Raw genomic sequence first — 25163 nt, 5'->3', positions numbered from 1 at the left:
TCCGCTTTTGGGCAAAGGAACAAGCTCACTTACCACTGTCTTTATCTTTTCGGTGATCACTGAGAAGTAGTGCTCTCTGGTAACTCCTTTCTCTCACTTGCTCCACTGAGGTTGAAGCAGTCCTTGAACATAAAATCATACATTCAATTCAAGGAAGCTACTGCCAGCTAGATTAGTCTTTGTCCTTGATGGTCAACATGTCCTCTCAGACCAAGGCTTTTGCTCTGCTGGGAAAATACTCAGGTGTAAAGCTTTGAAAGTAGCCAGACTCCAGTCCTTTCTTTGTCTTAAGCAATTTGGGGGGGGGGGGGGGGCTGAAGTGCATATCCACACTCAATGTCATGGCGGGCACCAGATACACCCTTTACAGGTGAGCCTGTGTCTGTACTGTAAGGCTAGTGGGACACGCTTAGGGGGAAGGGGACCCAAGAGGGAAGTGAATGAGCCCTTCTGCCCTTTGCCAAGACCCATCCCATATCCAGCTTTCGCTGTTCCTACTGAAGAAATACTAAAACCTGGTTCTTCTTTTCTGTAACTGGTTAGGGATCTAAGGAAATCGCAAGCAGGATACAGACTACAATAAAAGTTCTCTGGAGAGGGATATTATGAAAAAATCGAAAATTGTCGAAGAGGAAGCACAGTGGACCCTTAACATAGGCAAATACAGAGCGGGTTTAAAGCCCTATCAGCAAGGAGGATCTCTCAAAATTAGGACCGCAAACATCTCTCTCCTTAGAACTGGGGTAATGATGACAAACAGGAAGAGAGTTCGCTACCCAAAGCTTGTGCTTTGCAGAACAGCATACTTCAGATCTTTCTAGATCTAGCTGCGGTCACAATCAGCTACGGAAAAGATCCTGCCTGGACGATAAAGAACAGAGACTACTTTAATTATAAAGTATACTACTTGGAGTTCTAAAGTTAGCAGTGAGCTCTTTTAGACAAGCTTACCATTGAACTTCCGGGTCGTTCTTCTCACTGGCAGAAGCTTCCTTAACAGGACAGTTATTGCTGGTTTCTTCTGAAGTAGCACTATAAACGGTAGCTGGTGTTGGTAATGGCAGGCTAGCAGTGCTTTCTAGCTGCTCCCCGCTTTCGCTCCTGTTGCCACACCCGTCACCACTGTTGCTCGAGTTGCCGCTTGAGTGAGGTGCCACACTAACCAGTGGAAAGTGCTCGGCTTTCGAGCCACTCTTCCTGGCTTCCCGCTGTCTTTTACGGTATTCTAATAGAGAGACCTTGAGCAAGAAAGTAAAGGAAAAGCAAATCTTTTATTCTTGTTTTGTATGTCAGAGTCAATCTATTTTTTTTTCTAAAGAGGATTACTATATTTACATTAGGAAAATTATGTAAAATAATTTGAACAAATAATAATAATTAACAATTACCAATGCCTAGGATATGCCAGGCATTGTATTTAGATGATTTACATACATTATCTCATTTAATCCTCACAACAACCCTATGAAATAGGTATATTATCATCCCCATTTTACAGATGAGGAAATTGAGTAACTCACTCACTCAAGGTCACACAGCTGGTGAGTGTTGGAGCCGGGATTCGAACCTAGGTCTTACTTGAAAGCCCGTGCTCTCTCCACTATACTACATTGCTTCCCACAAAGTTGCCAACTGGACTCTGTTATAAAAATTAAAAGCACACATCACTAAAATTCTTTGACTTGCAAAGCAATAAGCCCATTAACAAATAAAATAAGTGTTGTAGTTCATTCCATTTCTCTGAAGTAAGGCATTCTAATTGTCTCAATATGTCTGCTGCCAACCAAAGAATGGTGGTAAGTCAAGGAACTTACAATTATTTACAGAACACTTTTCAAAATACTCATATCCACAGCCTAGATACTATGGATGAAGAAAGTAGCATTTCTCCAATACAAGGCTGCCTGTTCTACATAAAATAAGGATATTAAGCACACAAGTATTATTTAACTCTCTTTATTTGGCTAGGAAGTGGTTAAAGTTACTCTTTCAGTGAAATAAACCATCTTGAGGTTTCGATTTCTGAAACCGTGCTTATAAGCATTTTCCAATCACTAGAATGTTCTACTTCTCCGCATTTTCTAATTGAGCATTTACAAAAGGTTTGAAAGTGTAAATATCACAAGTTTAACGCGGAGTATGAATGCCTTACATAACACGTAACTGCTAATAACCCTCAGAAGTAGTATGAAAAAGACACTATTAAAAGGACTAAAATCGTTAAATTTGTAACCTTTTTCTTTTGTGGTGGATTCTGGGGTGTGCAACTTCCGTCGATCAAATTGTCATTAACAGTCCGTCCGAAACCAGAAACAAGCCCATCTTCTGAAGTACAAAACACAGGTGTTTCCATAAATATGCCTCTAGTATCATCCTGCATCAGGCATTTTGACTCACTTATTCGGAAGCCTCCTCCAACCTCCAACTGATGTGAGGGTGTCAGGTCCCTCAAATTAGAGTTTACTGAGAAGTTAACTCCTGTTCTGTCAGGACTCTTTACCCAGGAAGAATACATTGTGCCCCGTCCAGAGTGAGCAGATTCCAGTTGGCTGTTAGGATCAGTCCTGTCATGTGTAGGTGGTTCCATGGTTTTATGTAAGGCAGTTTGCTCGATTGCCTCGAGTCCCAGTTGAAGGTCTGACACAGATTCCTTTTCTCCAGGGCACTGCCTGTTGACTTCAGTCCTACTGCGAGGGCTGGTATAACCAATAGTCTTTATTTCTTGCAGACCAAGGTCAGTTAAATTAGAATTTCTAAAAGGCCCCAATGTTAACAAGGTTGAAGATCGGTCATATCCCTGTTTAAGTAGTTAAAAGAAAAAAAAAATTACACAAATAACCACATCTTGAGACTACTTACTATTTTAAGATCTCCCAATAATTTAAGCAAAATAATGGTAATAGGAAGAGGTCACCAATTTAAATAATCTTTTTTGAGTAACTCCTTACCTCTTGATTATAAGTGCGTCTCTTAATTTCTGGAGAACTTTCTGGGGAAGAAATATTCTGTATAAAAGAAATAAGTAGAACTGAAAACTAAAATCTATAAATCCATGATATTTATAGAAATCCAAACAAACTATTACACAGACTTTGGTTTTAAACCTCTATTTCCATTCCCCCTGTAAAATCTCTGCCTTAAGGTCAGTTTGATACACATAGAGCCATTCAGTCTGACACTGAGTATCAGTAAGATCAAAGTTATGCTCCTTTTAAAAAAAATGTAAAAGTTTAAATTCACATCAATGCACATTCCAAATTTATTCTCTTGGTTTCTTAAAAATGTTTTCTTCCTACTCAAAGCACAGTAGTCCGGGGGCGGTGGGAGCTGTTAAGTACCATCCCCATAGGTTTTCTTTTCCCTATTTAAATTTCTCACCTCAAAGTGCATGGTATTTCCTGGTGTGCCAGGAGTTACTGGGGTAACTGGTGAATATATGGGCTTATAACCATTTCTGCAGGCTTCATCATCTGATTTTACCCGTGGAGGAGTGGCAAATGATGGGTCCGTGGGAGTAATATCTGTGTGAGTCGGTGTAGCATACGGTGAAGGAGTAGGTGTGGAGGTTTCAGAGTAAGCAGAATCTAGCAACTGATAAAGTCTTCGTTTTTTTAGTGGTGTAGTTAGATCTGTTGATGAAATAGTAATTCAGACATTATACTGCTGGTATTTGCTACTTTCTATATTCTGGGCAAGGTCAAAACATCAACAATAGTAATTATGAATTTCACCCCCAAACTAAATTTCAGGGTTTTCAAAGATACTACTAACGTGAAACAAGCTCTCCCCACCCCGAGTTCAGTTTACTATTATAGCATGAATTATCTTGCCAAAAAGCTTACAGGAGAGTTCTTTTCGATCTGAGAAGCAGCCCCAAAATTCAACCATAAGCCCCAATATATAGGGTACTGCAAATTTAAGGTTTTCATATTTATCTTCAAACAAAAGCTTAGAGGACTGAAAAAAAATAATAAAATGCTTCTTTCATAAAGCATGTAACAACAGAATGTGTCTGCTATATAAGCTGTACACATCCTACCACATTCTTCAAACTAAAACAACACTGAAAAGAAATTCTACCTGGAAGGGAACAGCTATCATTTAGTAGTAGTGGACTTTTACTTTCACCATTGACTGTAGGACTTCTGGATCTTTCTTGACAGGGTGAATTAAATCTATGTAAAATTGCTGAGTTTTCCTCTTCTAAGGCTTGTTTCAACCATCGCTGAAATACATAGCAAATGAATAAGAATCAGTTTGTAGCTCTTCACACAGCCTATAAATGTAAAGGTGATTCTAAAAGCACTTCACCAACAGGGATGGTAGTAAGGAAGGAGACTGGCACTTGGCTATTCCTAGATCTTTATATGCAAAGAATGGTTTACCTTCTTGCATGAGCCTGAAATGTTTTCAGTAGGTTCTTTTCTTCTCCTTTTTTCTGATAGGAATGGTGAAGTAAATCGAATATAGTGCTTAGGAGTAGAGTACACATGCGGACTGTAGGCCAGGCCTGGTAAGGAATTGAGCTGGGTAGCTAACACCTCCGGATCCGTAGTTATGCGCAGAGGCCTTTCTGAAAGGCTGTCTGAAGGTTTTCCTGTCTTCTCATTCTTCTCACTTAACCATTCATTGACCAAGTGCTAGAGAAAAGAAAAATTTGGATCACTCTATATATAATTGTACAGATTGTCCTACTGAACATTTTGATACCAAATTTGAAATTGATATATTATCCAAAATATTGGGTAATCATTACATTTCTTTGGTTAACTTCCCTTCTAAAATTTTTTATACAACAGTACTCTTCCAGGAAGAAAACACATGGTACCTTTTGTAAAATAGCAAGGTCTAAGAGACTTCAGTACTATCTTATAAACACAAACATTAAATTTAGGTTTGTTATTGCTTCTGTTATCACTATGTAAGAAAAATCTGGTTTTATGCAGTGTTTTTGTACCCTGGCTGCCTATCAGAATCTCCAGATGATGAGATCAAGGCATATACATTAAAAAAAAAAAAAAGTGTTAGCATTAAAAACCCTGTTTTAAAATTTACATAGCCCTTTTTATATTAATTCTGTTGATTTATTTTTATCTACAGTGTATGTAATTTAGACTTTACTTGTTATGAATATACCTGGATCCTACTACTCACTTTTTTTTGGTAGGCTGGTTACAGTTATTTAATAAAGCAATTGTAATGGGCACAGAAATAAGGATTACATTCTGTCAGCACAAGCACATTTTGTTTTCTGTGTGGGCATTCATATCTTTCTATCTGGTAATCAAATGATATTCTTACTATTTTTAATCTAATTTGTTCTAAAAAAAAAGTACTTAATGTATGCATTCTCACACATACACAGTGAAAAAATAATCTACCGACACTGTCTCTTCCAGTGATAATCATTAAAACATTCGAGCATCTTTCCCCCCGCCCCGTGTATGTACAACTGCATATCCTGGACAAACAGAAAGCTCATGGAGTCTGCAGCCAGGCTGCCTGAGTAGGAATCCTGGCTTTGCCACTCACACTGTGACTTCTCTACATCTCAATCTTTATCTGTAAAAGAAAGGTCATAACAGAAATTAGCTCTACAAATAGGATTATTTTGAGGACTGAAAGAGCTAAATAATATTTATAAAGCTCTTCAAGTAACGCAGTATCTGGCAGAGTAGGTACTATGTCTTATTACACTGAATGAAGCCTTCACAGTAGGGAAATCATGGTAAGTTCATGCTCGAGCAGTATGTTTAAAAGAATGGAACACCATCAACAAAACCTGTGGCAAAGGAGGCTTTTTTAGAGAATCAGACGGGAGTCAAGTCTACATCTCTGACCAGGAATTGAAATAAATTGATAGCACCACCATAACTGAGCCATCTAAAAACTAAAAGGCAGAATTATGTCATATCTGTAGTCGAGAAAGTAGCTTCTCTTTTAAAACATGAGTTTTTCTTTTCACTAATCTAAATGACAACGAAAAGTTGCAACTGTTTTTTGTCCTCCAAAGTGGGCAAAAATAACTGCTCATTGTTTGACAGTATCAAATTAACATACATTTAAAGTGCTCCTCGTTAAGGCAAATGTTGGCTTGCTTGTTCAAGATCCACGGGGCAGTGAGGAAGAGTACAGCCTTCCAGTTAGAACTGTGTTTAGATCTTAAGTCTCTAACTTAACCCTCTGACTCGCCATTAAAATATACTCCCAGGTTCATCCCAGATGTTTACTGAACATACTTCTGGTTTCACAGTACCTACAAACTGTGCTGAATCTGGTAAGAACAAGATAAAATTTCAAAACATTTTGTGTACAAGTGTACAAGAAGAATCCGGTTATGATCTAACCCCTCCCCCCCAAGAGAGTCCAAGGATTACCACTTTGCTATCTGTGCTCCACTGTACTGTATTCTACTGGGGGTTGGGGGTGCTTCGTAAGGATGTTCTGTTATTTTTGAGCTGTGGAGTTCAGGCTAGTTTAGCTCAGTGAATAGTTTCTTGTAATTACTTTATTAAGTCTAACAGTTTTTCAAAGATGAATAAACTTGAAAACTACCCTTTATGGCAATCAGGAATTTCTTCACATTTAATTCTTATAATCTCCCTATATTGTGAAAACTGTAGGAAGTAAAAAAAATAAAAGATAACATATGTAAAACCATTTGTTTCTGCGAAGTATAAATTTAGTACATAGGATACGCCAAAAAAGGAATTTTGATAAATGATTAAAATCATTACATTGTGATTTGTAATTTCCAAAAGGAAGTCTTGATATACTGACCATTTAACTCTGTTCGTAACAACAGTGCAAACATTTTTATTAACTGATTTTACGGTTTTGTGATTCTCGTTCTAGTCTAAAAAACTGTTAAGTGTAAAAACTACGCCTCTTGTTCTATTCTATTCCTTATGTTCAGACTAAATCTTAGAAACACAGATATATTTAACGTCATAGAAACTCGTCAGAAGAGTTTCCCTGCTCCTGAAGAGCCCCTACCTTCTTAGTTTTAGGATACTTCGCGGGACATTTAGTAAGTGCTGGGACTTCAGTTTCGGGAATTAGTTCTGCTAGTGCAGTTTCAGTTTCCGGTTCTATCGCAAGTACAGTATTTTCAATATCGTTCTGTTGCGAAGTGACTTCTATATCCGGAGAAGATGGCTGGATATCTGAGCACATGCTGACAGTCCTGTGTCTCCGACGCTGCTGTCCAATGTGAGTCCGACTCCGAGAAAAACTTTTTCTCTGTTTAGTTCTATTCACTTTGGCAGGGGTTGGCTTGCTAGCAGTTTCTTCTTTTGCTTGTTCCTAATTCAAAATACAACAGAGTGGAACTTTGCATATGACATTTACGTAAGAAAGAAGTTGAAATCTAAAAGCATTAATCGACTTCAGAAGCTAATTTCCTGAAGTTGATGAATTCTGATAAATTAATATAACCTTTTTTTTAGTCTAAAACAAAGCAAATAGAATCTTTTATCTCAGGTCTAAATTCTCAGGATTTGAAAAATGCTACTAACACGTTAAAAATTGTTTACAGATGCAACTAAATCAGTGTGACAATTCTCTCCGAAAGTGCTTAAGTACAAAAACAAAACTAAACCTGAATAATGATACCTGAATAACTTCAGCATCGCTGACAATCTGTGCATCTTTACATTCCGTTTTAACTTCAGTTTTGGCTGTGCTGATCCTTTCCAAAGCTTGTTCTCTTCTTTTCTCTCGTTTTTCAAGTCTGGCAAAAGCTTGCAGAATTGCTTCCATTTTCCTTTCTTCTCTTGTCTAAAAAATTTAAATTGGCATAATAAATGTCATTGCACTGAAGTAAAATTCAAAAGTCCAACTGCTCTTATAAATGTAAAAAATAAGTTCTATAATGTTGTTAGCAAAACATTTCTACTGATGATAGCTTGGGGGTGGGGGGAGGGACACATACTCATTCAAGATCCTTCAGAGTCCGAAACATCTCAGGAAGCCCTGTCACTGCAAATGCATTTCATAAAAGGGATCCTGGTTGGATGATTGTCAAAGATAAGTATAAATCAAAACCATAAAAAGTGGGGGGGGGGCATAAAATCTACCTTTACTCCAAATTGAAAATCCTTCTGAATAAAAGGGAAGTTAGCCCTTTTAAAAATAAGATTCAAAGTTTCCACGTTAATGAATGTTGAAAAATCACATTCACAGAAACTTAGGGAATCAATACATTATTGATACGTGGCAGGATATTAGAGAAGTTACAGTGAAGTCCTGGGTTCAAATTATGACTGTACTAGTCACTATCTTTGTGACTCTAATCAACTTAACCACCGTAGTTACTAACCTTTTTGAGCCTCTTACAAAATGTGGATAATAATAATTACACTTCACTGAACTGTTATTTAATTCAGTTGGGAAATATCTGTGCAGCTTGCCAACAGCACTTGGAAAATAGCATTCCCGAATTGTGAGTGATTATTTGTACGTTAGCTTTCTTGCCCTCTGTCAGAGTTCTTACAAGGCATTCTTCTACCCTCAGACCTTCCTTCCTGTCTTCTACTGACAGTTTAAGGCAGGGACTGAAGAACAGCAATAGTTCCTTTGACCTTCAGTTCTCTTTAGAAAGAGAATATTAAAAGCAAGACCCAGAGCCTTGGCCTGTGGGCCTGGCAAGTGCTTCAGCTTTCAACCTGAAACAGGAAGCACTTCCATGGACTGTCCAGTTCTCCACATGAAGAGAACAAGCTCCTGAGTCTCAGAGCCATTTGGCTTTCCTCCTTTTCTGTCAGTGATGGGGGAAGAAGGGTTAGGATCTCAAGCTCGGACTGCATGGTCTTCTCCACACTGGAGCTTTAGTCCCAGTAATTATCAGCAGAGGTTTAAGCATTAAGACACCCACATGCTGGGGAAACTACTGCTTACTGTATTTTTTCATTCATTTTTTAAAAAAGATTTATAGATAGAGCATGTGCATGAGAAGGGGAAGAGATGAGGGAGAAGAGAGAATTCACAAGTGGACTCCCCTGCTGAGCGTGGAGCTCAATCCCAGAACCCTGATATCATGACCTGAGCAGAAATCAAGTGCCAGCCACTTAACTGACTGAGCCACACGGGTATCCCTTTTTCTTCATTTTTTTTATACTCAATATGGGGACAGAAACAGTCTGTCAGCAGACTCCTCTGACAATACTGCTGAGCTTCTAGTTAGTCACAACAAATTGCCGTACTGCAAATTTGCCACTCTTGCAAAACCCATCATCCTCACTTTGTATTATAGGTAAGGAAGCCGGTCCACAGAGGCAAGGCTGCTTGTTTGTGGAGACATACATACGTATGTACCTTACTTCTCTTGCTTTAGGATGGGTAACTGGCACTAAAATTAACAGCATGGGCAAAAGGGTCTTTTCACCAGAACTGGAAGATTACTCAAACCCCTTTCATCTTACAGCTCTTTATAAAAATCCTATCTCTGTATGATGGCTTTTCTAAAATCCTAAATGTAGAAATCCAGAGTAATTAAAAAATTATTTTCCTAACTGCTTCACCTGTTGAACAGGGGAGGGAGGTGAGGAGGAAGAAAGGGTTAACTATTGTGGTTATTTTCTCTCCTGAAAATTTTTAAAATATATCTGACAAAAAGTACATTTTTCCAGAAGAAATAAACTTAGCAAGAATCAGTTTATATATAAAAAAAAATTACTAGTATTTAAGATAAGTATGAATTTATGACAAAAATCTGACATAGTTAATATTCACTTGTTCTAAATGTTTAGAGTGAGGGTCAAAGATAAAATTATTTGACATAAAGACCAAATTCATTCAATTAAAAACTGAACTCCCACAGTGCCTTGGGTGGCACCATCAGTTAAGCATCTGACTCTTGATTTTGGCTGGGCGTCATGAGATCTAGCCCTGCTTTAGGTTCTGCGTTGAGCACGGAGCCTGCTTAAGGTTCTCTCTCCCTCCCTGCCATCCCCACCCCCTAGCTTGCACACATGTGCGTGCTATTTCTCTCATGAAATAATCTGAACTCCGTGTAAATACAACTGACAGTCAAAAGAAAATATTTTAGAGATGACTCAATCTTTTAGAACTAGTCAGAATCTTTAAAAAAAATCTACTCCTGTGCTGCTTAAGAAACCAAAGCCCATGTGCATTACATGACTCATTCAAAGGCAGAGCAATGATGATTATTCAAGTTTTTTGGCTCCTAATTTACTCTTTCCAGTTAACCACCACCAATACTACATAAAGCAAAATAAAGCATAACTCTTCCCATGTTTACTACAACTGTCAGCTGAAAGCACTAAAGACATCCTATTACTTTTAATACAATCTCATCTTTAAAAAACACAAGTGTTGGGGCGCCTGGGTGGCTCAGTGGGTTAAGCTGCTGCCTTCGGCTCAGGTCATGATCTCAGGGTCCTGGGATCGAGTCCCGCGTCGGGCTCTCTGCTCGGCAGCGAGCCTGCTTCCCTCTCTTTCTCTCTGCCTGCCTCTCTGTCTACTTGTGATTTCTCTCTGTCAAATAAATAAATAAAATCTTTAAAAAAAAAAAAACAAGTGTTGGAAATGTAAGCATGCCTCTGATTTTCTACATGAAAAAAATAATAAGCACACTGGTTTACTTGCATTTTAAATTCCAAGTTTCATATGTTCAGCATTTGTTTTCACCATTGCATTGAGTACATAATCAGATACACAGTATCTATTTAATGATTGAAAACTTGCCTATTTTACAGACCTAACGGAAAAATAACCAGTTTTATATATAGCCTGGGGTAGTTACAATTCATGTAGGGGATTAGAGATACCCCAGCCGACCCCAACATCTGTGCTTGACACTGTTCAGATATGGCTTAGTGCTAAAACCTGCATGTTCTGTAACCATGACTCTTTATTCCAAGCCCATGACCCGACCTCAGAATCAGTTATCTGTGAGCTGGGCAATCACAGACCTGACACAGTTAGAATTAGATTTGCCTTTCAAGAAGAATACTACATTAGCATTTGACATACTGTTAATGCTGGAGTACTGGGTGCTAACCTATGAAGGATCCCCGATGATATCTATCAACATTGCTTTTATGACATGTACCTTAGTTTATGGTCTTACAAAGCAAATCTAGAGTACTGGAATTCCTGCAAGCAGAAGAAAGTCTGCTTAACATCCCTTTCTAGGATTTTATCACTTGAATAGATATTTTGAGTATTTTTATTCCAATTTTGTGCTTCCATATATAAACACAATGGAGGACAAATCTGTCTTGAAGCCATGTAACTTGATACACTTGGAAGAGATTTTGAAGATCTTGTCTAAGCCTCCTTTCAATAAACGGTGAGGTCCATATAGTTCAAGGACACGTAATAAAGAACACATATTAAAGTTTTATACAATATGGCAACTGAAAAAAGAAACTCCACCGAGTAAACTTATAATTCATCCTAATAATTAGAGATAACTGGCACTTATTTTACAAGCTGATGCATTGTGGGTGCCCCACAGCATGGGCACAGAGGGCAACACGCCTCACAGGAGAGGGAGAACTGAGAAGTTAACAAAATGAAGACCTCTAGGGACTCACAGTTTATTTTTTTAACCTTGATAATGGGCAGAAGGTGGTTCTCAAAAGAAAAAACTTGCCTTTCAGGAAAGGGAACCAGCAAGGTCAGCCTGCCAAATTACTCTACCCACACACAGCCTTGAAATAAAGAGATTCCTCACCCAAATAACTTGGCTTATCCTCTTGAACAAGAGTTAGAGAGTAATTAATCTTCTGAAAAATGGTTAAGATTACTGATTACCAACAGAATAATTCCACAATATCCCCATTTCTTCTCTACCACATGATAACTCAGTTTATCCGCACAGTACTGCTTCCTCTTTGAGATCTGTTTCTTATTTCCATGCATGCCATCCTTCAGGAAATTTTCTCCAGAACCTGGCTGCCCTTTTCACCCAGTACCTTCAGTGGTCCTTAGCAAACAGCAAACACTCACAGTTTTGTTAAATGAGTAAGGATTGTGTATATATTTACATAGAGCATATGTCACTGTTACGTAAAGCATGGAATGAAGTATTTTAGCAAGACTTTGGGAATCCCGAGTTTATTACAAGGCAGGTGAAGCTGAAGATCCTCAGTTTGTTTAAACAGACCACGGATTAAAAAAAAATGGGTTCCCTTTTGCTATTCAGTAGCCTAATGTCAGTAATCACTCAGAACACAATCCCTAAACTCTCTAATAGAAAACGAGGACCTAAGAAAATTAAAATTAGGAACCGACATAAACTTAATCATGTCATAAGGAGAGAAAGTTGATCAGAGGGGTGATATATTTCACATATCAGATGACTTTCTGGCCAAGATTAATCCTGATGATATTATCAAAATTTCTTCCGCATCTTCTAAAAAGTGATCTTCTAAGTCAAGTTACTTCCTAGAGACATTAGGAACAACAGGATTCTTTCTAGTCTTTTCCCCCAGGATGCCTGGACCATCGAATAAAAATCTGTAGGATATCAAAGGTATCACCACAAACAAGTTCCAAGGGTGTCTAAGTTTATGAAACGGTTTCACAGAGTTTCTCAAGTTTTTAAACACACTGTGTGTATACTGTGAAACTCAAAGTTGGGAACCTGAAGCACTGTTTACTAAACTCAACTGGCCGCAGAGCTCTTCTGCCCTCCCACCCAAAATGTACTAGAGTTCTGTGGAATAATTTCTGGTGTGAAGGATGAGGCATAAGAAAATGATGGAGATTCCTGCATCCTGACAAGGCTTCCAGGACACTTCCTGGCCTATAAGGAAGCTTCAATAAATTCACACTAATAGGCTTACCTATATCTCTACTTGAATGGCTGCCACAAATATTTAGTAGGCTCATTTACTGACCACGGACTTTTTAATAAAGCCAGGCAATTTTTTCTTACCCCTAGGAGCTGGGGCTGTACCATTTAACAAAATCACAAATTCTTTTTTTTTTTTTTTTTAAAGATTTTATCCATTTATTTGACAGAGAGAGCACACAAGTAGGCAGAGAGGCAGGCGGTGGGGTGGGGGGTGGGGGAGCAGGCTCCCCACCAAGCAGAGAGCCCAATGTGGGGCTCGATCCCAGGACCCTGAGACCATGAGGCAGAGGCTTTAACCCACTGAGCCACCCAGGCGCCCCTCCCTACCCTATTTCAGCTTCTGTAGCTTAACTGGGCTGACTGTAAGATTCTCTAAAGTCAATTTCCAACCGCTGCCACAGAAGTATTTCTTACCGGCTAAAAGGAAATGTCAATAACCATCTATTCAGTTCTTATTACATTTAAGCACAAATTTGCTTTTGTAGGTAGGTGACAACTTTTTAAGGGGGAAAAAAAAGAGGGAAAAGGAAAATGTTAATAGACGCTTTGTATCTAGTCATACAATAATTTGAATAGTCTTCCATGGAATTTTTATCATTCAACATTTCATGTGATCTGCTACCAACCAACCTTACCTTCCTGCTCCCCCCAAAAACACCCTCCATAATCCCAGCCAAGATTTCTCACTTTTATAACCCTTTCCAGGCTATTTTCCCTATGGGCTATTTCTCCACTCAGTGCCATACAGTTTAGCTACAAGCTAATCTGTACTTGTTCCATCCCTACTGCTAAGGTCCATCATGAACACTACTTCATGAATGGTCTCTGAGCAGCCCCCAACCCAACCACAGCTCTAGGTTATCAGATTTATATTTCCTTTACCACATCTGTTGTACTGTAATTGTTTCTGTAAATGCCCCTGAAGGCAGAGACACAGTCTTATCTTCCAACTTCACCACAAAGAACAAGCAAGCAACAAAATAATACATCCACTGGTGCAATTTTTGGGAGCTTGAGCAAAATGTTAAATATTAGGTTGTTCAAGAAATTGCCATTTAGGGACGCCCAGGTGGCTCAATCATTAAGGGTCTGCCTTCAGCTCAGGTCATGATCCCAGTGTCCTGGGATCCAGCCCCATGTGAGGTTCTCTGATCTGTGGGAAGCCTGCTTCTCCCTCTCCCACTCATCCTGCTTGTGTGTGCTCTCCCACTGTCTGTCTCTGTCAAATAAATAAAATCTTAAAGAACAAGAGCCATTTATGTAGGTAAAGTCTGCAAATCAACATTTTCATACAGCTCAGGCTATACTACAGAAGGATGGGCTAAAGTATATTTGAATTTGGACATTACAAAGAGAGTATGACTAACTCCTTTTATATCCCAATCTCATAAATATACAAAAGACAACTAGAATCTCCTATTGTATCCACAATGATTTAAAGTCTGTCCTCTCACAGAAGGAAATTTCAATCAGTTTAACCTAAGTTTCTCAGGAGCTGTCCTTAATCTTTCCAACTACTAATGTTAACCTAACCAATACAAAAGGCAGACACTAAAGGCTAATATTTAAAGTTTTTAAAACCAAATATTTTGTTCCTCACAAATACTAATATGTTGGCAGGGGTGGGGAGACCATGCCAAATTGGCTTAAGAATCCAGGATGCATGCTTTTGCATTCTGCTTATATGAGTATATTCAAAAATTCTGTAACTGAGGTATCAAAGCAAATATACCATTAGAAAACAGTAACACTGCAATGATTTTGAGAACTACAGGTCAAGGAACAAAGATTTTTAAGTATTTGTTTCATAGCCCTTCAAAATATCAGACAAATTCTGAACACTGATACTTTTCAAGTTTTCCACATTTTACTTGTATGAAGAATACCCAGCTGCACACAGGCAACCTTGGACTAGGCAGACATTAAAATGAATATGCTCAAATGGACACGGAATTCGAAGCATTTGCCTATATTAACATAGCATACTAACAGCTAAAATCAGGACCAAAAATGGACCAACTAAGCATTTTTATCTGTCCAAAGTTCCATCAGCAAAAAGGTATTTCTATTTTCTTCTGGGTTCTGAAAATGAGGATGCTCTTAAGTTCATAGATTTTCTCAGCATTAAGAGAGAGACATATTTTTAAAGTAGCCCCACAGTCATAAAAACTTTTATAAAAAATGCAATCTGAGTAAAATTATTTTAAGGGCATTAAATCTTTTTCTTTTTTTAAATCGCGTGATTTTTTCCAAGTGGCTGTTATAGCCCTTAAAGTCACCTGTGAAAGAGGTTCCTTCTACCAGACACATGCCTCATCCAAAAACCAGTGATACTCCAAATTGGTTTTGCAGGTTAGTGCAAATACACTGTTGTGGCTACTGTAGAATGAATGGGCCAATATTTAAAATCTAGTGAAGAGAGGACCACAGGTGATTTAGATAGGTATAGATAATTCAGATATAATCAAATCTTGAAAGGGGTTCATGATCACTCCTTTAGGAAAAAACTCTCTTTATAACCAACCTCCTTCAGTTCTTTCTCCTACAGAGCTGTTTTTTTGGTCTCTCTGATCTCTAATATCACCCTATCACACCCTTAGAGCAGTGCCTCTGAAATCCAAAGGCTGTGAAACAGTTCTGCATTGCTCTCACAATTCTGAACGTCAACAAGGAAATGTTACAGGAATGACCATCCAGGCAATAAAACAGACTTACATTAAGTAGGCCTACAATGACGAAATTCCAAAGATCCTACCCCTCCCCTACCCTAAGTGTATGACACCGGAGATTCCATGGAATATAGCATGAAAATCACAGATAGGAAACAAGGAAGCATATAAAGTAAAAGGGAGTGGGGAAAACCCATATTAGGATCATTAACTGGTGTGGAGTCATTTTCAAATCTTTGGGTAAACTATACTATACGTAATACTTACTTACTGGCCTATATAATATATATCCACTGCTAAATTAAGATGGATTTCTAATAAAATATCTTGTATTATTTATTTGCAAATATCTGTATAAAAAGTAGAACAAGGAACATAAATACCAAACGCATTTTAATGAAAACCTTATTTTGTGATACCAGTATGAGATACAGACATAGTAGCTACCAAACAGTGGGTTTTTTTTACATAACTCATTTATTTGGTAGTGGTGTAAGGTTTAAAATTCCATTTTTGCTTTACATTAAATTATGAAGTGAAAACGTACATTTAGCTAATGAAAGATTTTAAACAGTAATTCTGGCATTAAAATTTATTAGTAGTTCTCCGCTTTAAAAATGTTAAATGTCATACATTCTAAAATTTCTAATGAACACACCATAAAAATTGAAGAGATTAGTGCAAGTTCTTTGAATAGTAACAACAAAGTCAAACAGAAATGCTCAGTGGCACATCATGTTTGCCAACATGTTTCCTAATAAAGAACAGTGTCAAAACCTTCCTAAAGGCAACAACAATCCCTATGGGAAGAGCAGCTGTCGTAAGCCCAAGAGACAACATGAAGCAGCTACTGGCTTCCCAACTTACCATCTTCCTTTTCCTTTCTGCAATCTGCTCCTCTGATTCCATTTCTACTTCATTGCTAATGGGAGTTTTTTCTTCGATATCATCAATGAAATCTGGTTCCTGAAAGATGGAAATGACTGCTTTATAGAAACTACCAGTCCATCTACAGACTAGGGACACTGAACTATTAAAATACCTTCAAGTGACAACTAAAGCATTCGACAAAGAAAAATTACAAGCCTACTTAAATCCATTTCAGAACCTTAAAACTGGCTGTAATTAAAATTTTTTTTCAAAATTAAATGATTTTGCTTTTGAGAGTTCTAGTCCATAATATTAATAGAGCCCACAAGGTCAAATACGGTAGCATAGCTTTCTGTTTACATTCTTCCCAAAACATAAACATACAAAATTACTTCATAAAAGCTGGTGCCTGGAGATTCCAAGTGCTTAATAAATGTTTATTCAATTTAAAACTTTTAGGGAATTATTACGTTAAACTATTAAATTATGGAAAATGGGCTATTGGAGAGGAGGGAAATCTTACTTATTTTTCACTTTAAGTGGTGCCTCCTAACTTCCATTTAGGTAGAGGGCATATAAGAAACTGTTTCATGGCAGGGCAGACATATAGGCCAAACTCATCGCCCAAAATGATATTACATGTTAAGAGTATTTTCTCTGAAAAATCTTCTGTCTCATCCTTATAGAATTGATTTAATTATGCCCCAAATGTTTAAAAAAAGGAAAGTAAGACTTTGAATAAGAACACTTACCATTAAGATAAGGACAATACCATCTGGGAGGAGTTTTTAAATCACCCAGTTATAGAAAAATCTTGTATTCAATTCTGCAAGGATCTGCTGGGTCGGTTGTTTAACGAGCTTAACAAACACTGCACAAATTCTAGCAGAACTTGTGTACTTGCATTTTACGTTTCTAAGTACTTCATTAAGTAACAATAGATTTAACTTAAAAAATTTAAACAGTTTTACATAGAGGTTAAAATATGACAAATTATGTTCTTTTGTTGACTTCTGCTGACAATCAGAAGAGCGTAGTTCAGTACCTGATTATTTGATACTGATAGCCTCAGTGGAGAAAGCTTTCTCTGTTTGGTTTCTGGGCTCTTCATTTTGTTGGTTGTTCCTTCACAATCCAAAGTAATATTCTGATTTTGTGTATCTTTTTCTTTTGAAATATCCTTTTCTTTTTTTCCTTTTTTCCTTCTGGTCTCATAACCGCTGTTGATGTTTTCCATGGATTCAGAACTACGTTTTAGAACAGGGCACTCTGGATTTTCTTTGAGGCATGCGCAGTCCACCTTGTACTTACTGGAAAGATAACCAGTTCAATATTTATTCAAGACACAAACTGTAAAATTTTCTAATTCATTTTAAGCTGCAACTCTGCAAAATTGCATGCTACTACTACCACTTAGTAAGCAATCCTTACTTTTCACTAATTTGCACTCCCCATAACTATCACAAAAGAAGTTTTTTTTTCCCCTCATTTAAAAAAACATTAATCATTAGAAGTTGATTTCTGATAGAGATTGGACCTTCAATCGTAAGGATAACCAGTGATGGTTTAGAGGAGGAAAACAAAAAACAAAAAAAACCTCAATGAATTAAAACTGAATCCTTGTAAGTCAAACAATACATTTGGTTCACATTAAGGCAAAAATGGTATTTACTTCAGTAGTCCCAAACCTTAACTATGTCTTATACTTAAAGAAATGACTTTGATAACCAGTTGTCTTTAAAAAGCCACCTTGAGGGGCTCCTGGGTGGTTAAGCCACTGCCTTCGGCTCAGGTCATGATCCTGGCCAGGATCGGGTCCCACGTCAGGCTCCCAGCTCCATAGGGAGTCTGCTTCTCTCTCTGACCTCCTCCCCTTTCATGCTCTCCCTCTAAGAAATAAATAAAATCTTTATTAAAAAAAAAAAAAAAAGTCACCCTGAAAAAGGGTAAAGTTATGTTTTCCTTCGCCCCCTTAAGTATTCCCTCTTTCAAATGGACGCTTGAAAAATAACTGCACTCTCTCTCATCTTCACTGCAGTGATATTTATTACCTCCACCATACAGAGAAGATTCAAGTGCAGAGAGGTTCAGCATTTTGTCCAAAGTGGCACAGTTACTAAACGGTTGCGACAGCATTCAGGTACAGGTCTGTGTGAGTCCAAAGCTCACACTTTCCATCTCTTCTTAACTCTGCCCTCCATATCCCTACCATCACCAGGATGTAGGCAAAATGCCCAAACCTGAGTAAAACACTAGAAGCCCCCCATTTTACATGTTTTTAAGTAGTTTAATATTTGTTCACCATAAAAATAATTTACTTTCCTAAGTTCCTAATACTGTTCCTTACTCACTTTCAAGATTAGTGCAAATCAAACTGCCTAAATCTGTAAATCAGGGATAGAACTCAAAAATTTGTTATCTATGGGACCCAGCTCCCCAAATTAGGTATTACTAGAAACTAGGTTGAAAGTCTTTCTAGATGTTTTCTTTGATTTTAGGTTAACAACTGCAAATAATGATGGCCAACAGCTAATGTTTATTAAAAGCACTTATTTTGTGCCAGGAAACACTCTACATATCTTAAACTCACTGAATCTTCAAAACATTCCTGTCAGGTGAGTATTATTATTCTTCTATTATGATATAATGAGATGAAGAAATCGGCTGAATAAGCAACCAAGCTAGGATTTGAAGCCACTCAGATTATAAAAAGCTTATATTCTTAACCACTTATGGGAGACAGTCTTTCAAAGCAATGAGCAAAGAGCCATTATGCTAAATTTTCTACCATCTGGGAGAAAAGGGGCTAAGAAGGTCATGCTTAAGTTATAATAAATTTGACTCCCAACAATCAAGTACAGATACACAGTGCAGGAAGTGGAATTTCATTGACAGAAAACATCATGAACATGTAAAACTTATGCATTTAAATAGGTTACCGTACAAAACTTTAAAAGTAAAATACAGAATAGGAGGAAATGAGCTCAAATGCTTATAACCAAACAGACTACAGGATACAAAAGAACCATTCCCCTCCCCACCCAAAAAATCCGAAAAAGACCAGTACGGAAATTGAAGGTGACTGAACAATTCATGAGAGAGGAAATCCAAATGACTAATATACAAAAAGATCCTTGGGCTTATAAAATAATCAAGGAAAATGATAATTAAAAATATAAAAAGATGGGATGCCTGAGTGGCTCACTAGCTTAAGTGCCTGCCTTTGGCTCAGGTCATGATCCCAGTGTTCTGGGACTGAGTCCCCCATCAGGCTCCTTGCTCAGCAGGGAGCCTGCATCTCCCTCTGCTTTCCTCACTCGCTCTCTCTGACAAATCTTTAAAATATATTTTATGTGTATATATATATACACACACACACACACACGTGTGTGTGCATATATGTGTGTGTATATATAAAAAAATACCGTTTCACATGGATTAGCACCAATTTTTGAAAGTCATAAGGAAGCAGAGCAAGGAAGAAAAGTGTGAGAACAGAAACTGGTCATGACCCCATGCCAAATAACACTGAGGCCGTGCACATCCCACAGCTGAGCAAGCATACCCACTAGATTCTCTCCCATGGAGAGAACATGGGCCCACAAAGACATGTTCAAGGAGTCACAGGAACGGTTCTGGTAAATTTAAGATCCAACAGAAAAATGGATAAATGCTACTGGCAGTGAAAACAAATGAACTAGAGCTACACAAAATCAAAGAACCAAATCTCAAAAGTAACAAATGAGAAAAGATGAAAACAAAACACTACAGAATATAGTAATTTACATAGAACTTAGAAGTTTTTATACTCAGAATTGACTTTATTTCCCTAGTGTTTCAGAACAACAGTTCTCAGAATTTCCTTACAGGACTCCAACAAACCCTTTCAATTTATACAGAATTTCTTTCTTTTTTTTTTTTTTTTAAGATTTTATTTATTTATTTGAGAGACAGAGCAGGAGAGGGGAGAAGGTCAGAAGGAGAAGTAGATTCCCCATGGAGCTGGGAACCTGAAGCGGGATACCTGAGCCGAAGGCAGTTGCTTAACCAACTGAGCCACCCCGGTGCCCCTGCCCAATTTTCTTTTATTTTGAAGGGCGAAAGTAAAATTATCCATTCACACTGATCGATTAACTTACATTAAGACCAAAAATGTACCCCCTAAAATACAAGAAAGAAGAAATTCTCATGTAAACAAGGTCAGTGTTATAGGGCTGAATTAGGACTACCTTTTTTAATTACTATGATCATTTACATTATAATAATAAAAGTCTGGAAAAGAACTAAGTAATAATGCTTAGTGGAAGGTGACACCAAAATGCTTGTTTTCAAGTACATTTCACTGCCTCATAAGACATACAAATAAAAAACTATGAAAGTGATGACAATACCCAGATTTTTAGGAGGGCCTTAAGGAACTACTTCAAAAACAGATAACATATTTAGAGACTTGAACTTACCAATTCCCATAGTCAAAATCAAAGGCAATAGTTATTTCAGTTCCCTTTGGAATACTCTGTATAGAATAAATGTAAAGATGTATGGTTCCATCTTCAATCTCATGCCTCACCTGTTAAAAGAATAATTTTGCATTTTTATAAATTATTTTCTATCTTTAGAAGCCCCTCATCCTGCAATTTTGAAAACTTTTCGAAGTAATTCATGAGTACAATGTGAAAAATATGCAACTGTAAGACTGTAACTCTAAACTGGTGGTTATCAGCTGGAAGCAAGTGCAGTGGGGCAAACTCTGTAATCCACCATGGAGCATTAAAAAGCAAACACTACACTTCACAATTCCACAATGCATATTTTTTCACCTCTCAGTATCCTTGGAATTGGGAGTTTTGTAAGTGATAATACGTTTGATTTGATGACATGCAGTAATGAGTAATGGTACAGTTAACACCACACTTTTCTATGACAGACACTGTTCGAGGTACTCCACAGATATTAACTCCTTTAGTCCTCCCAACAAGTTTTTACAGGGAAAACAAGCACAGACAAGATTACAAAGCTAGTTCACCAAAGACAAGACATGAATCTAGTAAGTCTGGCTTCAAAACCTATACTCTTAACTATAGCATATAAATTTTAAATGTTTACTCTGACATGAAAAACCAGAACTACTACTTCAGGCTCCAAATTAAAGCACAATTTTTATTAAAAAATTTACAGTAGCACATGTAAAATCTACTTTAGCTTTTAGTTTTGTCATCTATCTTGATCCAATCAGATCAAGATGTATGTGACCCACAGAGCTTCAAAAATAAACAAAGCCCAGTATTTCCTCTTAGAAAAAAAAAAACACAATTTCTTCACAATGTGCAAAGTCATTTCTAAGGCCAAGTAATCACCTGATTTTTCATAATGGAAGCACACTGGGCAATATAAAATTCATCAATGGTCAAAATATACATATACACAAATATATATATACAGACACACAGATTTGTGTCCGATACTCATTTCTACATATCCCCCAAACCCCTGCCTCCCAAAAAGATTTCTGTAAGCTTACCTCTGCATTGGGTGTGCAAGAACGCCTGATGAACCGAGCCTCATTCCCAAAAGTCCTTGCATCAACACACATTTCTAGCCCGTGAAATTTAGAATAAAACAAAACAAAAGGATATGGTCTACAAAGAAAGAAATGCATTATAAACTATTAACATATTACCAAACTTCTAAAAGACTCAAAGTCAATAGTGAAGCCAAGATCTGAATACAGGCAATCTGATACCAGAACCCATTTGTTAAGGGCAAGTTCATGCTGATCAGATTTTTCCCTGCTCCAATAATCTTATCTAAATCAAAGTTAATTAACTGAAGGTAGAAATTCAAATTTACAAGGAAAAATAAAAAGTGAGTGACTACTGCCTTTACAGGATTTGTAACTGGATGCCTTTAAAATCCGTATCTCCTAGTGCATTTAAGTGTTTGATTTACAGCACTGTTTCACATAAAATTTGTATGTAAAAGAGAAGTATTCTTGTTGTATATCTTTCAAATCTTAAAAACTCAATTATAAACAACAAATAATCATATAGACTGAGAATGTTCTCTCTCTAGAGATACCAACGTATTTCTACACCTCAGGGAAGCAATGGGTCACAACTTCAAATCCCCATCAAAATCACAAACCATAGAAGAGGGCTCCAGAGCCATTCCAGTGCCAAGAAAGTGAAGGTTTTAAAGTAGGGCACATCTAACATCCTCTAATAAAGAGGAAGGGATTTTGCCTGTGATCACCAATGGTCTTTTCAGGTTCTACCAATTATGTCACAAGGAGTCAGGAAAGGTCCTGGACGCAAAAGGATTCCTTATAATCCTATGTAATCAGAGTTTTCCATCTAAACTGCTGTAGTTTATCTTTGAAGTAGACTATTGTAGGAGTGTCAGCAAGAGAGAGATGGGTAAGAGACTGAGGAGTACATCTGCTTTTTGCTGTATTATAGTTCAAAAGTTTATCATTAGTCATTGTTCAGTCACACTACACTTTTAAATGTATTAAAATGCACTTAGGAAGGCAAAATATGTATGAACACAGATAGCATCTTGGTAAAATAGCAAAAAAAAAACAACCCCTCAATTCATAACTATAGATAACTGGTAAAATAAAGGAATATACCTCTTAAAGAAATATCCATTTGCTTCAAACTGTTCTCTTAGCATAAACTTCCCTCTGTACTCAATGATAAGTGCATCAGGAGGTAAATCTTTTGCGGATTTCAGAATTTTCTTATTTTTTTGTATATGGCTCTAAAACCAGAGAAATGTTGAGATTAATTAAACCTGATTGCTTTCAAGCTAACTACTCAAGATATGCATTAGAAAACAGTTTTGTTTCACAATTTTTTTGGGGCAAATGATATATTTACCTCCACAGGAGGCTTGAAGAGCAAATTGTTGGTATTCAAATCTGATTTATTTATTTCTTTTTTGTCATTTCCATTGCCTAATCTCAGAGCTATTCTTTGTGCCTCCCTCTGAACACCCTCACTATACTGGTTACTGTTTGCCTCTTCATAGCGATCCATCCACGCTTTGATTTTTGTCTCCCATCCAAAATTTGAACCATCAGATGAAGGATCGATCTCTGGAGCTGAACCCTAAAATCACAGCAAACTAAGCATTAATATCTGGACTTCCAAGTATTTATATAGACACACACAAATAAATGATCATCTATGTAAAAGAACGTAATATAAAGTAGAGACAATGATAGGCTTTCAGAGGTCCTAGGGAAAAACAGACCATAAATGAGCTGCCTACTACATCTTCATACTGCATGCCAGACAGTAAGGACTTAGAAAACTAGAGGAGACCAACTAAAGGAGACCAAGTTATGTTGGACTAGCAAAAATTCAGCCTTCACTGACATCACTGTAGCCAAATGGGGGCCATTAATAAAACTGCAAATACTCAAAACTTTGGAGTCATTGCTAGCTATTGGTTAAAAAAGGGATAGCAAGGGGCTGACTGAGCCTGCGTGGCTCAGTGTCCAACTCTTGACTGTGGCTCAAGTCATGATCTCAGGGCTGAGAGACAGAGACTCACATCAGCCCTGAGCTGCCTGTGGATCCTGCTTAAGATGCTTAAGACTGGAGCGCCTGGGTGGCTCAGACATTAAGCGTCTGCCTCCGGCTCAAGTCATGACCCCAGGGTCCTGGGATCATGGTCCCTGCTCGCGGGAAGCCTGCTCCTCCCTTTCTCACTGCCCTTGCTTGTGTTCCCTCTCTCATTGTCGTTTTCTGTCAATAAATAAATAAAATCTTAAAAAAAAAAAGATGCTTAAGATTTTCTCTCCCCCACCTCTCCCTCCGCCCCTCTCCCACTGCTCTCTTGGGAGCTCTTAAAAAAAAAAGAAAAAAAAAAAAGAATATGAACTTTTTTATTAGAGATTCTCAGTATCTACCCTGTATTCATAGTTTTGACAGACTACAATTTTAACATGTTTTATTTAAAAATACACGTTGATATCTTAATTTAGTGTAATTTCAAGATCTATAATCAACTGTCCACATGATAAATTTGACATAAGGAACAAAGTATCTCACATTCAGAATGTGAAATGACCAAAATGGTCCATAGCCTAAATTCAAGGGTCACAGTGACAGCAAGGGCCGTTGCTCTTCATCTATACCTCCTACTAAAAACCCAAAAGATAAGAATGCTTAGTGCAAAGTACAAAAAGTCACAGCCTCTCTTAGTCTGTTACAGAGCAAAAAGTGGGGGGCACTTGGTTGGCTCAGTTGAAAGAGCATGCAACTCTTGGTCTTGGAGTGGTGAGTTTGAGCCTCACGCTGGGTGTAGAGATTAACTTAAAAATAAAAAAAATCTTACTGGATGCCTGGGTGACTCAGTTGGTTAAGTGGCTGCCTTAGGCTCAGGTCATGATCCCAGGATCCTAGGACTGAGCCCTGCATCAGGCTCCCTGCTTGGCAGAAAGCCTGCTTCTTCCTCTCCCACTGCCTGCTGCTCTGCCTACTTGTACTCTCTCTGTCAAATAAATAAATAAATAAAATCTTCAAAAAATAAAATAAAAATTTTAAAAATCTTAAAAAAAAAACAAAAGAGGACACTTTTCTTGCTGGAATGCAACTTACAGACAGGCATAATTACCACACATTTTAAGAATATATTAAAATGTGGACTCCCACAATAGGTTTTTTTTTTTTAAAAAGATTTCATTTATATATTTGACAGACAGAGAGAGCAAACACAACGGAGAGGGTGAAGCAGGCTCCCCACCAAGCAGGGAGCCCAACGTGGGGCTCGATTCCAGGACCCTGGGA

At 37.6% G+C, this 25163-nt stretch overlaps 1 protein-coding gene across 6 annotated transcripts in view; it reads right to left on the bottom strand.

Annotated features, from left to right (window-relative positions):
* KMT2E (lysine methyltransferase 2E (inactive)) overlaps positions 1-25163 on the bottom strand; it is a 99516-nt gene that overhangs the window by 5959 nt on the left and 68394 nt on the right. For all 6 annotated transcript variants that reach the window (XM_046021589.1, XM_046021588.1, XM_046021585.1 and 3 more), the window contains 15 exons: positions 23247-23477; positions 22997-23127; positions 21887-22004; positions 20826-20935; positions 17411-17675; positions 16363-16461; positions 7615-7779; positions 6997-7305; positions 4386-4640; positions 4081-4225; positions 3379-3629; positions 2949-3005; positions 2234-2797; positions 952-1238; positions 34-122 (listed from right to left, as the gene is read on the bottom strand). In XM_046021589.1, the coding sequence (XP_045877545.1) occupies positions 34-122; positions 952-1238; positions 2234-2797; positions 2949-3005; positions 3379-3629; positions 4081-4225; positions 4386-4640; positions 6997-7305; positions 7615-7779; positions 16363-16461; positions 17411-17675; positions 20826-20935; positions 21887-22004; positions 22997-23127; positions 23247-23477 (3076 nt within the window). The remainder of the gene's footprint in view (positions 1-33; positions 123-951; positions 1239-2233; positions 2798-2948; positions 3006-3378; positions 3630-4080; positions 4226-4385; positions 4641-6996; positions 7306-7614; positions 7780-16362; positions 16462-17410; positions 17676-20825; positions 20936-21886; positions 22005-22996; positions 23128-23246; positions 23478-25163) is intronic.

The sequence above is a fragment of the Meles meles genome, chromosome 10 (genome assembly GCF_922984935.1).
Source record: "Meles meles chromosome 10, mMelMel3.1 paternal haplotype, whole genome shotgun sequence".
Taxonomy (NCBI): Eukaryota; Metazoa; Chordata; class Mammalia; order Carnivora; family Mustelidae; genus Meles; species Meles meles.
The sequence above is the reverse complement of the archived record's forward strand: the minus strand, read 5'-3'. Positions and strand labels throughout refer to the sequence as shown.